This window comes from Trachurus trachurus (genome assembly GCF_905171665.1).
Source record: "Trachurus trachurus genome assembly, chromosome: 13".
Lineage (NCBI taxonomy): Eukaryota > Metazoa > Chordata > Actinopteri > Carangiformes > Carangidae > Trachurus > Trachurus trachurus.
The window spans coordinates 15,939,612-15,953,838 of record NC_139892.1 but is presented as its reverse complement, the minus strand read 5'-3'; the positions used below and the strand labels follow the sequence as shown (position 1 = coordinate 15,953,838).

Below are 14,227 nucleotides of genomic sequence, written 5' to 3'. Positions count from 1 at the left end.
GTCCTTTCATTTTTCATTCATTCATCATCATCATTACAGTACCTTTGAAAATACAACATTTATTTTCTTATTTTTGTGTCCTCAGAGCCCTTGAAGGCCGTGGTCAGCCCTCGGAAGGTGAAAGGCAGCGTGGGTAGCAAGGTGTCTCTGTCCTGCAGTGTGAGCGGCTCGGACGAGTACGAGCTGTCGTGGTATCGCAACGGAGAGATAATCTACCCTGGCAACAACGTTCGTTTCACTGGGCTGAACCGGGAGAACCTCATCATGGAAGGGATGTCGAAGAGCGACGGCGGAGCCTACCAGTGCTTCGCCAGGAAGGGCAAGATGTCTGCACAGGACTTTGTGCAAGTCATCCTTGAAGGTGAGCATGTCATTTTGTAGGGTGAAGCATGCACACAAATGCTGACCAAAAGCCACACAGTGGTAGCTGTCTTATGCATAATCAATGAGTTAGCAGAGACAGGTTCACGCCTTGGAGATCAATACTGGGTTTATGTGTTAATGGCATCCTGCTGTGACTCTCGGCTCTAGTCCACCATTAGTATGATCATCCCAGACTTCACAAACACTTACGAAAACACATGCACACACACTCTTGAATGCAATAGCTTACCTTGGCAGCGTTGCTCAGGCAACTGTCTCCTGTGGCCAGGGAGCTGTAAAAAGAAGATATTGATAATCTATAATCATGTGGAACAGACCTAGATTATCAGAGTGCAGCAGCAGGCGGACACAGACATTTCAAAAGCCAACCGGTCTGTGCGTCTGGGAGGAAAGCTCCTGGATCACTGTTTATGATGAAATCTACAGTTGTGTAGCGGTTGTGCACAAAATGGTGAAAATTCTTGAAAAAACACATGATGTTTTCCTTAATTTTTGCCAATTAATGTCTCACAAAAAGGGGCTTTTATCACATAGATTTACCTCTGACAGAAAATAGCACTCCCAAACCCTGGAGTGCAGACGCTGAGTAAATAATAACAGCTACAGTATGTAGTAACAGTAACATGTGCTCACATTTTAACCTTTGTTTTATTCTCCTGTCCCCTGCCATGTTCCCCCTTGTCCCCCACCACCACAGATGGTACTCCAAAGATCCTGTCCTCCTTCAGCGAGAAGGTGGTGAACCCCAACGAGCCCGTCTTCCTGGTCTGCAACGTCAAGGGCACGCCGCCTCCCCGGTGCACCTGGTCGCTGGACGACGACCCCGTCATTAAAGACAGCCACCACCACCTGGGCCACTACGAGACCCACGAGGGCCACGTGGTCAGCCAGCTCAACGTGACGCACACCCAGGTGCAGGACGGAGGGGTGTACCGGTGCACGTGCAGCAACTCGGCCGGGGTCGTGTACCACCAGGCTCGAATAAACGTAAGAGGTGCTTGTCAAATCAGCTCCTCCAAGAACAACAATACACATACCTGTCTGTCTCAGTGTGTCTGTCTGTGTCTCTCTGTGCAGCTGGCATTAGCAGTAGAGTTGTTATTTGGTTCTGCAGTTATATAATATGTAGAAATATTTTTTAGATTTTTATCGGTTTATTTGCTTTTACGTGCATTTTTTGAATCATTTGTTACTTTCTCTTCATATTTGGTTTTTGCTCAAGTAATAAATCTTTACTCACATTTACATTTCTTTTGACGCTGTTCTCCACTTATAGATTTTGCCTCAGTTATCGTGTTCTTTTATGTATTATTTTCTTTTTCTCTGCTCCCTGTATAATTTCACAGCTTCGTCTGTTTCTCTCCAAATTACTACTGTGCCTCTCCTACATGCCTGTATTTTTAGGCCAAATGAATTATCCTGGTTTGCTGCACACAAGCATATCTGGATCTTTGGTTCCAAAATGGGCTGGTTTGTAAATAGCCAGAAGAAAAATATATTTCTTTTAGTTGCATGAATAAATGTATCTGTGGTTTGCTCGTGTGTGTGTGTGTCTCTCTGTGTGTGTGTATGCATGTGTCTGCGTGTATTTACTCAAGCAGCCAATTCAGCGCTTCACGATCAGATGTTAAAGCGATTACCCTGTTTCAATTTTATGAGACACAGAATGTGTAACTGTTAGGTGGGTGAGCAGCGAGAGCCAAGTTATAAGTATCAGTAGTACAGTGTTATTTAAACATTCTGTTTTCCATCAGATGGTTAGCACTCTTAAATCTCTACTCTACTTAGAGCTAAGCTCTGGATCTTGCGCTAAAGCAAACAACAAAAGCTTTAACAGCAGTTTGAGCAGTATTTCAGTGGCAGCTACCATATGTGAGGCGGAGGAGACAAATATTTTATTTTTACAAGCAGCTGATCATCTTAAATCTAAGTATCTATTTGTAAAGTCGTTAGTCTGAAATGTATTGTTTAATTGACAACAGCAACAACAACACACACCAGCACAAATTAGACGAGTGATTTAATGTTTTAAGTTCCTTTCTCATTCTCTGTCACTTTTCAGGCCGCGCCAGCATTCGTCCAATGAAAAACATCACAGCGATTGTCGGGCGCGATGCCTTTGTTCACTGCCGGGTCATTGGCTACCCTTACTACTCCATAAAGTGGTACAAAAACTCTGCACTGCTCCCGTTCAACCACCGGCAGCGAGCGTTTGAGAACAACGGCACTCTGAAGCTGACCAACGTGCAGCAGGTGGATGCCGGAGAGTATAACTGCAAGGTGATGGTCCAACCCAACAAGATGGACTCACAGAGTGTCCATGTTCGCGTGAGAGGTAAATCCCTCTGAGTTGCTTTCAGTTGTTTTCAGCTGAATGTGTCGAAAGATGGATGGATGGATGGATGGATGGATGGGTCGCACGGCCTTGTTCATTTTTATTTTCACAATAAGCAAATATGTCAAGAAATCCTATTCAAAAGCACATTTTTTACAGGTTGAGACATACAGGTAGATAGTGGCATACATATTCAATGTCAGATTGCATTGTTAAGTATACATTGGTTAATCAAACATGTAACCACAACATTTTTTAAACAATTTAATGAACAACACCCTGTTGTTACCTCGCCCAGGTGTTTTTTGTTTTATGTTTTTTTGGTCACAATTTTAGTCTCTTGTTGAAAGCTTTATTAGAAAATCAGTGACATTTAAATATCTCTGTTAGATATAGGCTAAGACTACAGTTAGTGAGCCTGTTAGCTTAGCAGCTAACAGCTTAGCTAAAAACAGCTGGCCTGTCTCCATACTGATCATGATATCATTATGATCTTCTCATTCAACTTTTAGCTAGAAAGCAAAAAGTGTACACCAGCACATGTTTAACTATTCTTTCAGCTATCATAGTTTTGTCTTTGTGTTACTTGGTGATGAATAAAATTCCATATGATTGCGTATGAAGTGACATTTGAAAGAAAGTTTCAGCTTGGAAATGCAAAGCTCACTCTGATGTACTCCTTTTCTATCATGTGCATCTTCACATGGCCTCACTGGAAAACCCATAATTAGATAGATGAATAAGTACACACACTCAGATAGACGGATTTATAAATAGATCTCAGCAGCCTGAATTAATCTACCTGATATTCCTCAGCACATCAGAGTATCTTCTGAAGACTGTATCAGTGATATTAAAGAGCTGAGTGACTGATCTCCACTGAGATCTTACAGCCTGTAATAGGTAATACTAAAAAGGGCTTCCCCATTATGCCCCATTTCCTCGCCTCTGTACAGTATGTTAAGGTTGTTGTCACTATATTACACTTTCCACTGAGCGGAGGGAAGTAAGGGATGAGAGAGAGTCGGAACGAAAGAAGAGAGTGATGATATAAAGCAACACTTCCCAGTGGTGCTATAGTGAGCGAGTGCATTTGTTAATTTACTCTGCTCATGCTTAAAATGCGGAAGTGTCTTTGGGGATCCCTGGAGTCCATTATCTCCACTTTGTTGTGAATTAAATAAGCTGCTAAAGTGCTGCTTATTTTACAGTTATTTGAACTCACTGGACACTCAAACACAGATGACTTGTCTGATGGCTGGATATTTCCCAGAGACAGTGCAGGCAATTTGAATGCATCTTATTGTAGAACTGTGTGATTATATTATGCAGCCAGATTGACTTTGAACACACACTTTCTTTTTATTGCTGGATACTAGCTACGGCTGCAATCAGGCTTTTAGATCACTGGATTAAATGGTTGATTGAAGGAGCAGCCGGGGTGGCACATCTGTAAGTATGTAGGTTAGTAGATTATTAGATGATAATTGATTGACAGAGAGACAGAAAACTTAGATTTCTTTTTCCAAACCGTCTGAATTAGTTATTTTTCAGTGTCTGTGTGTGCTTGTAGCTTCTTTTTTTCTGGAAGGACAAAATGTTCCAGTCTGAGAATGATGGGGACTTATTGCCAAATGCTTTGCAATTCAGGTCTTTTATGTTCCTTCAGTGACCTCTTTAAAGCAAGATAGTTAGGAGATTGAAGGATTATTCTGAAAAAAGGACACAGTACCTGCCACTGAATCCGGGGAATTAGGATGATCTTTGAAACTCAAGGCTGAAATAACATTTAATCCCTGTCTTTCTTCCTCTCTTTCCTCATATATGTCTGCAGTCCCTCCCTACATCCAGCCATTTGAGTTCCAGCGTTTTACCATCGGTCAGCGAGTCTTCATCCCCTGCGTGGTCATGTCAGGCGACCGGCCACTGGACATCACATGGCAGAAGGATGGACGGCCCATTCCCGTCAGCCTGGGTGTGACCGTGGACAACATCGACTTCACCAGCTCACTGCGAATCTCCAACCTGACGCCCGACCACAATGGCAACTACACTTGCATCGCCCGCAACGAGGCTGCTACCGTCGAGCACCAGAGTCAGCTGATTGTTAGAGGTGAGACAGCGAAAAGGAACAGACAGACTGCTGTAACTTCACTTATTGTTCCTCCTCTCTCACTAAAGATAAAATCTTCCGGTCTATATGAATTTTATCTATAAATGTTGACTGTTGTTTGTGTCTTTGTACAGTTCCTCCTCAGTTTGTGGTTCAGCCCGAGGATCAAGATGGCATCTATGGGAAAACTGTGACTCTCAACTGCTCTGCCGAAGGTTATCCACCACCCACCATTGTATGGGAGCACTCCAAAGGTACGTTAAGCACAGCACACATTCACACATCGATGATGTTTGTGGTCTATATTGAAAATGGACAGCCTCCTTTTTTATCATCATTGAAGGTTACATCTACATTAACTCACTTGTAAATAGAAAATACATAATCAAATGGAGGATATTTTTGGTCAGCCAGTTTGAGATATTATGTGCAGCTAGCACAGCCTCACCTTTTAGATACTTAGGTTGTGTGTCTTCAAGCAGCTGTGTCCAGAGGTGAGTGCTATACACAGCTGGTGTGGCAGTGGTATTGTTTTTGCAGGTGAGTGGGTTCAATTTGCTTCATCCACAACCAGCACTTACAGTATGTGAGCAAATGCACTGATATAGTACACACACACACACACACGCACACACACACACGCACACACACACACACACACACACACACACACACACACACACACACACACACACACACACACACACACATATATATATATATACAGCCATCTGTACTGAAAATACAGGCTGGAGGCTTATAGGGTTTCCACCTGCATCATTAGAGAATCATCAGAGAGGAAGACAGACAATATAAAACACACTCACACAAACGCACACACTCACACAAACGCACACACAAACGCACACACACACACACACACACACACACACACACACACACACACACACACACACACACACACACACACACACACACACACACACACACACACACACACACACACACACACAAAAGACAGATATACAGAGGCAGACAGGCAGGAAGGCAGCAGGTGAGTTCGGCCACTTGAGCAGGGGCAGATGAAGAGGGGGCCCCAGGTGTTTGCTCCATCATCCATATAACCAGGGATGAAAGCTTCACCAACAGAAGGACAACGACCAATGAGGAGTGGTGTGTAAGTGTGTGTGTGTGTGTGTGTGTGTGTGTGTGTGTGTGTGTACGTACAAGGCCCCATGATCAAAGGAATGAAAGAATCTGATCTAGGTTTTTTTTTTCTTTTAGTTTTACCCTTTGATGCGATTTGTGTGTGTGCGTGTATGTGTGTGTGGATGTGAGACAAACAGGACTCATGCCTGATTAGCGCTGTCTGACCGGTCCTGATCAGTATGGAGGGATCAGACTGAGCAGTGTGTGTGTGTGTGTGTGTGTGTGTCTGCTCACTCGTAGCGTTTGGAAGGAGCTTTACCTATCCAGAGGAAAGCACCATATGGTTCAATTGAGCAGACTGCAGCTTGGTTTTGTAGGTTTTGGGGCCTCAGTCACACATTTTTACCTCGGTATTTCACAATTTATCAGTTGCTCTATAATATGTGGTTGAGGCAAAATGGCAACGTTTATCACCTTGGAAAAAAAAAAAAAATGCGTTAAGGGTAGGTGGCTGGGGAAGCTGTCGTTTAATTTGTTGCAAGCCAGAGTGCAGTTTGTCCACAGAATGACTGTCTGGCATGCTTTTACTGCAACAGAAGTAGCTAAGAGCCAGATGAGTGTCTCTGGGAGATATGGAACAGTAAGTAAAGGTCATCTGCTATTAGCATAACGACTCACACTATTTGGATATGCAAAATCCATAATTCAAGGAAGAACACATCTCCCTCCCTCTCCGAGCCAGGGGAGCAGGAACAAAGTCACCACTTGACCCTTTGCTTGCCATGGCCACTTGACTGCATTTTAATTAAAAAGCAAAAACCCACAGCTCACTAAACGGCCTAATCTCTACACGCTAACTTTAACACGTGCTAATGCACGTCTGGCTCAGTTCACACATGTGTTTAATACTACATGAGCAAGGTGGAATACAGTGCTTTCATTATGATGAGAGGGGCCTGGTCTGAAGACGTTAGCCTTAGAATTCACTCAGTGTCATGACATTTCCTGCAGATTTAAGGCCACCATTGCAGGAAGAGCTTTTGCAAGGTTTAATAACAGAGAAAGATTGATGATATCATTTTCTATTAAAAAGATAGATATTAATTGCATGCAAGCAGAAACACAGGATATGTCAAGAATGCCAAGTTCAGTTATTTCGACGAGGCTTCAGTGACGGATTTCAAATGTCAGTCGTATTGGACTTGTGAGAATTGAAGGTAGACTTGTGCAAAGCATCGCTCTACTAGCTCCCAGACCAGACAAATCCATGCCTTTAGGATGAGTCTGTCCTCGACTTAGATTATATCAAAGTGTGTTTTAAGGCCATTTATGTGCGTGTGTGTTCTTGTTGACTACTTCAACCAATGCAAATGAAAAGAATGAATCCATAGAGTTGAAACACAGGAACAAAGAGTCAGGAAAAATCCCCGTCTAGCTACTGTAAACAAACTGTGAGTCTCAGTGGCCAGCTGAAGGCCAGCAGCCATGCGAGGCCTCCCTGCTCCTCTTCAGCCCGTTGTTCCCTTGCACCAATCTGCTGTCTTGTTAAACATGAGCATTATGTCTCTTGTGACTGCATCACACCAGCAGCTCAGTCCGCTTCACTCTGCTCAGCAGATGTTTGCCGGTTTTAAGGATTTAGGCCTGGTGTTAAGAAACATGTTTACAATCCTCCGTAAAACTGACGGGCTTTGTTATCAAATCTGTAAACACAGAGGCAGGGCTAAATGAATGCACATACACACACACTGATACACTGGGGGTCAGCTTACTGTTAAGTAGTGTATGCTGTCTGAGCACCATACGTTGTGTTCTCTGCTGGAAATGACCATGTGGGCATGTTTGTGTATTCCTTTACACTATATGAAATCATATAAAAAGTTTCATATTATATTTGTCTGTAAATATCATCCTTATTCAAAATCTCTCTCTGTCTCTCTCTTTATCTTATCTATTGATCCTACTTGTACCAGGTGCGGGTGTCCCCCAGTTTCAGCCCATCCTGCTGAACAGCGGCTCTCGTATCCAGCTGCTGAGCAACGGCTCGCTGCTGATCAAACACGTGCTGGAGGATGACAGTGGCTTCTACCTGTGTAAGGTCAGCAACGACGTGGGAGCTGATGTCAGCAAGTCCATGTACCTCACCGTCAAAAGTAAGAGCCCAACATCAATAGCAGCTGATGGGCAGTAATCAATGTGTATTTTAAATGTATGTGTCGGTTGCAGCAACAAGCAGCTGTTTAAGGAGGATATCCAGCTGTGGGGTTTTTACTGATGGCTCCTCTTAAAGTGGATCAACATTCATTTAAATAAACGGAGTGAAGGGAGATGCAGATCAGCAGATGCATTAGACAAGCTGTGCAAATGATCAAGAAATTTAGTCTGAGTGTAGAAGATTATGGTAATAATCCATTCACAGCTAAAGAGGCTGCGATGAGTTTCAGCCCAATAGAAAAACACATAAGAACCTAAACAACACAAAATAAGACGTGACATCAAGTAAATCTGAAGATGTGCATCAAAAGACCAATTGTAGAAAAAACAGACCATTAGTGCACCTACTGAATAGGGATGGCTTATGTCCATTCTCATAGTACAATTAAAGGACCATGTGGAGTTATTTAGCCTCTTTCTGTACAAAAACATCTGCATACAGCTTGTAATGCTGCTACTTCCACTGAGTCTACGTAAAGTATATTTCCGCTGCATGCATGTGTGCACTTCTCACTGCTGTGTTCAGTGTCCCCGACTAGGTTTGCTACTTCCAGTAAGCGTTAGCATGTAGCTCCCCTATAGGGCTAGGAGTGGCTTCTAATTTTCATGGTGCTTAGACGTGAGCGGGGCTTATTTTCCCCTCGCTACTGTTATCAAACTGGAGCACGAGGAGTCCTGCTGACGGGCAGCCCTCTCTGTGTCTCTATCACTTCTTCTTTCTGTCCCCTTACAAGTCCAAACTCTGATATATGCAGCAGTATAAAAAACATGTGAGGGACAGTTGGCAACCCTATACATCTTGTCTGTGTAGATTTGTGCACCCACCCACTAATATATGTGTTACTGTATATACAGTATCTTGTTAAGCAGGCATAACTGTCATCAAAACTGTAATCACAGCCATTGTTGCATATGAGCATGAATACAGTTACTTGGCACAGGCACTCAATTTGAATTTGTAATATGACTCTGATTGGACACAACAGAAGAAGCTGGATGCTCTAAAAGTTCTTTATCCAACCCTGATCTCTGACCTCTCTGTGGAAGGCCTGCCAACAGAATAATTTGTGTACAACTCGCCCTCTGGATATGTTTTTTTTTTCTTGTTTTTTTTTTTTATCGTTAATATCAACGGCATGTCATGGATATTCATGTGTCACTGTAATTAAGCCTCGCTGTGCACAAGGATGAGAACCAGCGCTGTGTGAAGCTGTCAGCCCTACAGCAGCAGACTCAGAGACGAACATGCTCTTTGTGTTTTCATAGGTCGGTTTGCTGACTGTAGCACCCAGTTGCTATGCAGCAAGTTGACCTATGGCTGTACTAACCTTTTTTTTGCCTCCATTTTCTACCAAACAGAGAACAAACACTGTGGCTGCTGCTACAGTAGACTCAACTCTCTGCAGCATATCAAACTCCACATATATTTATATCGTCATATGAATATATATTTTGAAGAAATATATTTAAACTAAAGAAAACAACAAGAGAACAATCTCTGTCATACTAAATGAAAAATGTTGATAATAAACTGGAGCTGTATTTGTTCATGATATGCTTGTGCTGTATCTACTGGACTCCATCATATCAATATGACTCTTTCAGAGTCAAAGAGATGGCTGACCATAAACAGGTTACAGTGAGATGATATAGATCAGTAATCCAATCAGTGCTCTTGTTGCACTGAGCTACAGTGCAACTCTTTTCCCTGTCTCTCTCCTCTCAGAGTGTGTGTTTTCTATTGTATGGTAAAGATGGGGGGCAGTGCTAGAAATGTGAAAGCGTTACTACTGCAGACATTTATAAGCACAATCAGGCCTGGTGTGTTTGCACATACAGTTAGAAGTTAGTAAGTTAGTTAGAAGATTAGACACACACCTCCACACTACTGAGACCCCTCTGCCGCATGTGTGTGTTTAGGGAACAATTAAATACTGATATATACTGTAGGACATTATTAGCAAGAGTAGTGGCTTATGTACATATAGTTTTGTAAGTGTGTATCTTGTAATGATGTGGGAGATGAGAGCAAATTAATGCACAGTTTCAGATTCATTAGTTTTTATAGTCAGTTGTATAATCAGAGAGAAAGAGAGAGAGACTGAGAGAGAGAGTTGACCCACCGAATGCACGCTGCCATTGCTTCAGGCTGCAGTTTCATGTTGTACTCAGCTCTATCAAAGTGAATTTCAACAGCTTCACTGCTGAATAATGTAAGCTTTCTTCCCGTACCTAGCTGTTTCATTAACATGAACTGTATTGTAACATTATTTACAACTTTTATGATTTATATCCATATCTTCACCTTAAGATGAATTTACATTTTTTTCTTGCAGTATGAGTCAGTTTTAGGGTTAGGGTTAAATTGGAACATAGTTGACTCCATAAGTCGATGAGCAAAGTGGGATAATACAAGTTAATTGCATGTGTGTTAATTGTTCTCCTTTATGCACACTGACGTATTGACCCTATGCAGTGTGTATTCTTACTACTGAAATATTCACTCCAAATTAAGAATAAAAACTATTTTGTTTCACGTGCTGTTTTGTGAGACACATCTGTACAGAGTGTCCTCTTCTTACCCTCAGAATCCCTTCAGGAAATATACAAGTTAATTAAAATATAATAAAGTTAATTCAGTTAATTGCAATGATAGATGCAGATTTAATCCTGGCAGTTTTGGGAAGAACTGATTTAGTTTTGTTCTTGTAGTATTTCTGCAAAACAAATCAAACATGCACTATCCATGTAAATTTTAACAATCACCAACTGTCCTTAGATAACATTATTGAACTCTGAACCACTGGGATCTGATTTAACGATCACAGAGGTCTTGGCATTAGTTAGAGTTTGTTACTGCTATAGATTCATTAAATAAATTAAGCTCTTTTTTTCTGTATGAAATTGCCCTTATCTGCAGTGATCACACAAATCTCTACTCAAAGCCTTGAACGAGCTAGTGACATGTTCTAATTGCCACAGAAAACAACAGACTGCTAAAACCGCTAAAACACATGGACAGACTGCTGCTGTTCAATACTTGATTTTTGATGCCAATGGCAGTATCTTAAGATTTTTATTTTATTTTGAAATGGGCCAATTTTCAATGCCTCTGTGACATCATCAGAATTACATTAAATGTGGTACAATTTTCTTTTTATGCTCTGTCCATTTACTCCTGAATTGCAGTGTTATTTAAAACCTCTAAGTCATTCATGATTCACTTAGCATTGACACTGTCATCGCCATAGCTAGAATAATTCACATTACAGGAAACAGCTGTAAGTTCTTTGGACCTATGATAATACCCTATGCTGTCCGTCCTCTGCTGCCATTGGCTGCTCAGCCATTACATGCAGACTCTGTCGTACGCTTGTCACTCATCAACCGATCACATTTCATGCCCTTTAAACCCAAAACTGTACTCCTACACTCAAGATGCTTTCTGTAAAAGTGTGCTTATTCGCATGAATGGTTTGAAAAAGGAAGACCATTACACTGCTGCACATGTCCCACAATGCCACCATCTCCGTAGCTTTGTTCGTGTGTGTGTGTGTGTGTGTGTGTGTGTGTGTGTGTGTGTGTGTGTGTGTGTGTGTGTGTGTGTGTGTGTGTGTGTGTGTGTGTGTGTGTGTGTGTGTGTGTGTGTGTGTGTGTGTGTGTGTGTGTGTGTGTGTGCATTTCTCTTCATTGTTAAACACACAGTATGTTTGTAATCATACATACTACAAGCATGTTCTAGTGCTTGCATATGTGTTTGCAGTCACATGTTTTCATTTGTGCATCTGTGCATGGGGTGTTGTGTACATTCTGCTTGTATGCAGCGTGATTGTTTGCTTGTGTTTGCATGCATGCAAGTGCATGTGTGTGTTATTAGATGCTGGAACTCTTGAGTGCATTTCTGCTTCATTTAAATCCGTCAATACTTCAATTAGTAGCCGTCGAAGGGGCTCAAGGGAAGAGCAGTCTGCATGATTCTCTGCTTCATTCGCACTCTCTGGCTGTCTTTGTTTCTTATGTTTCCAGCAATGAGGAGAAGATTAAAAAGATAAACAACTCATTATTTGTTTCATTTTATACCCTTGTTTATTTGCTGGCAGCTGCGAGTGGCCTCGGAGTGGCTAAATCCCCCATTACCACGACAAAGCATATATTTATTTACCATTTATTGATCTTTTTTTAACTTCATTGAATTACTCTGCTAGCAAAATTGTTTTAAACCCAGATGAATATTTGAGTGATACATCATATTTTACAATCATTCTACATCAGTCTGTGCTGTTCCTGTCTCCATGCATGCTTTGATGTTAGTCCCCTTTCTTAATAACGATGTCAGCACAGTGAATCCTGTAAAGTGACAAAGGAGAATTGTTTTGTCAGTGTGATCACACAACGCTTTTTGTGCCTCAGATGACTAAATATCTTTTTAATGTGTGAAATGTTGCAGGGCAACTCTGTGAAAAGGAAACCTTAATACAGTAAACAGAGAGGTGCTGCTCAGTCTAAAGTAATCAGCTTAGTTGTATTCGTGTGTGTTGTGAATCCAAGCAGGATTTAAGCGCAACTCATCAGATTTACGAGTAACGAGTTGAGATTAGTTTGCTGTTTATTTTCTTGATTAATCAATTAATTGCTTTGAAATGGGCCAAAATTGTGATGACCCCTCTAAAACCACTGAGAAACATGAATAGATTTAACAGTAGACTAATGGTCTGCACAACAACACAAGCTGCAAAAGTTAGCATGCCAGGCTTACATTACCGCAGTTTACCTGCCACCCTCTACCTGTCAGTTTACTTAATCGATGATTCAATTGGAAACATTACATTGTCAACAAGAGACACTGTATTTAAGCATTAGAGATTGAAGCACACAGGTATACATGTTTGAGATTTTTGCTTAAAAATGGACTGGAACGATTAATCACCTATCAAACCAGTTAGTTTTCTCTTCATCAATTCACTGACTAATTGTTTTAGCTTTACACTTATCTCAAAGTGATTAGACCATTTTCACCACCATTTCAAGTTATTTTGGTTAGTTGGTGACACTTCTGATTCAAATGGTGCTCCTGTGTGATGCAGTAGTTGGGCTGTTTTCACCTCTGAACACATCTCCTTGTAAGGATGAAGCCTCCTCCACCCTGTTAAGTCACAGAAAGTCCATCTTTCCTGCCTAGTGTTATTCCATCCATACCTCTCTCTCTCTCTCTCTCTCTCTCTCTCTCTCTCTCTCTCTCTCTCTCTCTCTCTCTCTCTCTCTCTCTCTCTCTCTGTACCTTGCTGTCTTTGTTCCCTCTCTTTCCTCCCTCTCTACACCCTCAGCTTTCTTGTTCTCCCTTGTCTCCCCTTTTCCCACTCACACTTTCTCCTCTACCCACCCATGTTTTATTACCAGGCCCCTGTAATATCACTGGATATTAAAAAATATACATCAACCGAGCAATTATGGGCTATCAAAAAGAATAGGTTTAGCCTGGGGCCCTGCAAGTGCTGCACGGTAGATGCATAGAGATGAGATGAGGAGGAAGCGAGTGAGTAGTCTCACCTCAGCTCGGGCCACTGAAGCACAACCAAGATTTGTGAAGATTGTAGAACATTTTAGATACTGCAATCTGCTACACATACTTCCTTCACAGGAATAGGTGCACACACACTCTCTCACACACACATACAGTACAGTACAGAGCACAAGGTTACAGAAGATTGAAACGCCTCTAAATGCACACAGATGTATTCATATGTATATTCATATACAGGAACATTCAGTGCACACACCTACACAGCCAAGCATGTGCTAACACATACAAACATACAGTACGAATGACGAATCCTCTCATGCACACATGATTTCGTACAGAGTACGCACACATGGCCTTGTGTGCTGTCATTGTGCGCCCTTTCTCAAGGTCTTTTAATGAGCAAACACAAGCTTTGTCGATGTTAACTCGCACTGCCAAGGCCTCAGATTTAGATGGAGAAAATAGCCCCTGTTAAGGAGCAATAACATTTAGAGAAGGGGCTGAGGAGACTCTCTTAATAGGACTCACTTAAAATTCATAGTTGCTATGC

At 41.8% G+C, this 14,227-nt stretch overlaps 1 protein-coding gene across 5 annotated transcripts in view; it reads left to right on the top strand.

The window, feature by feature from the left end:
• dscamb (Down syndrome cell adhesion molecule b) overlaps window positions 1–14,227 on the top strand; it is a gene marked incomplete at its 5' end in the record, with an annotated part of 107,532 nt that overhangs the window by 69,728 nt on the left and 23,577 nt on the right. For all 5 annotated transcript variants that reach the window (XM_083984562.1, XM_083984560.1, XM_083984563.1 and 2 more), the window contains 6 exons: window positions 86–361; window positions 1,082–1,378; window positions 2,447–2,719; window positions 4,554–4,832; window positions 4,967–5,086; window positions 7,916–8,095. In XM_083984562.1, coding sequence (XP_083840688.1) covers window positions 86–361; window positions 1,082–1,378; window positions 2,447–2,719; window positions 4,554–4,832; window positions 4,967–5,086; window positions 7,916–8,095 — 1,425 coding nt within the window. The remainder of the gene's footprint in view (window positions 1–85; window positions 362–1,081; window positions 1,379–2,446; window positions 2,720–4,553; window positions 4,833–4,966; window positions 5,087–7,915; window positions 8,096–14,227) is intronic.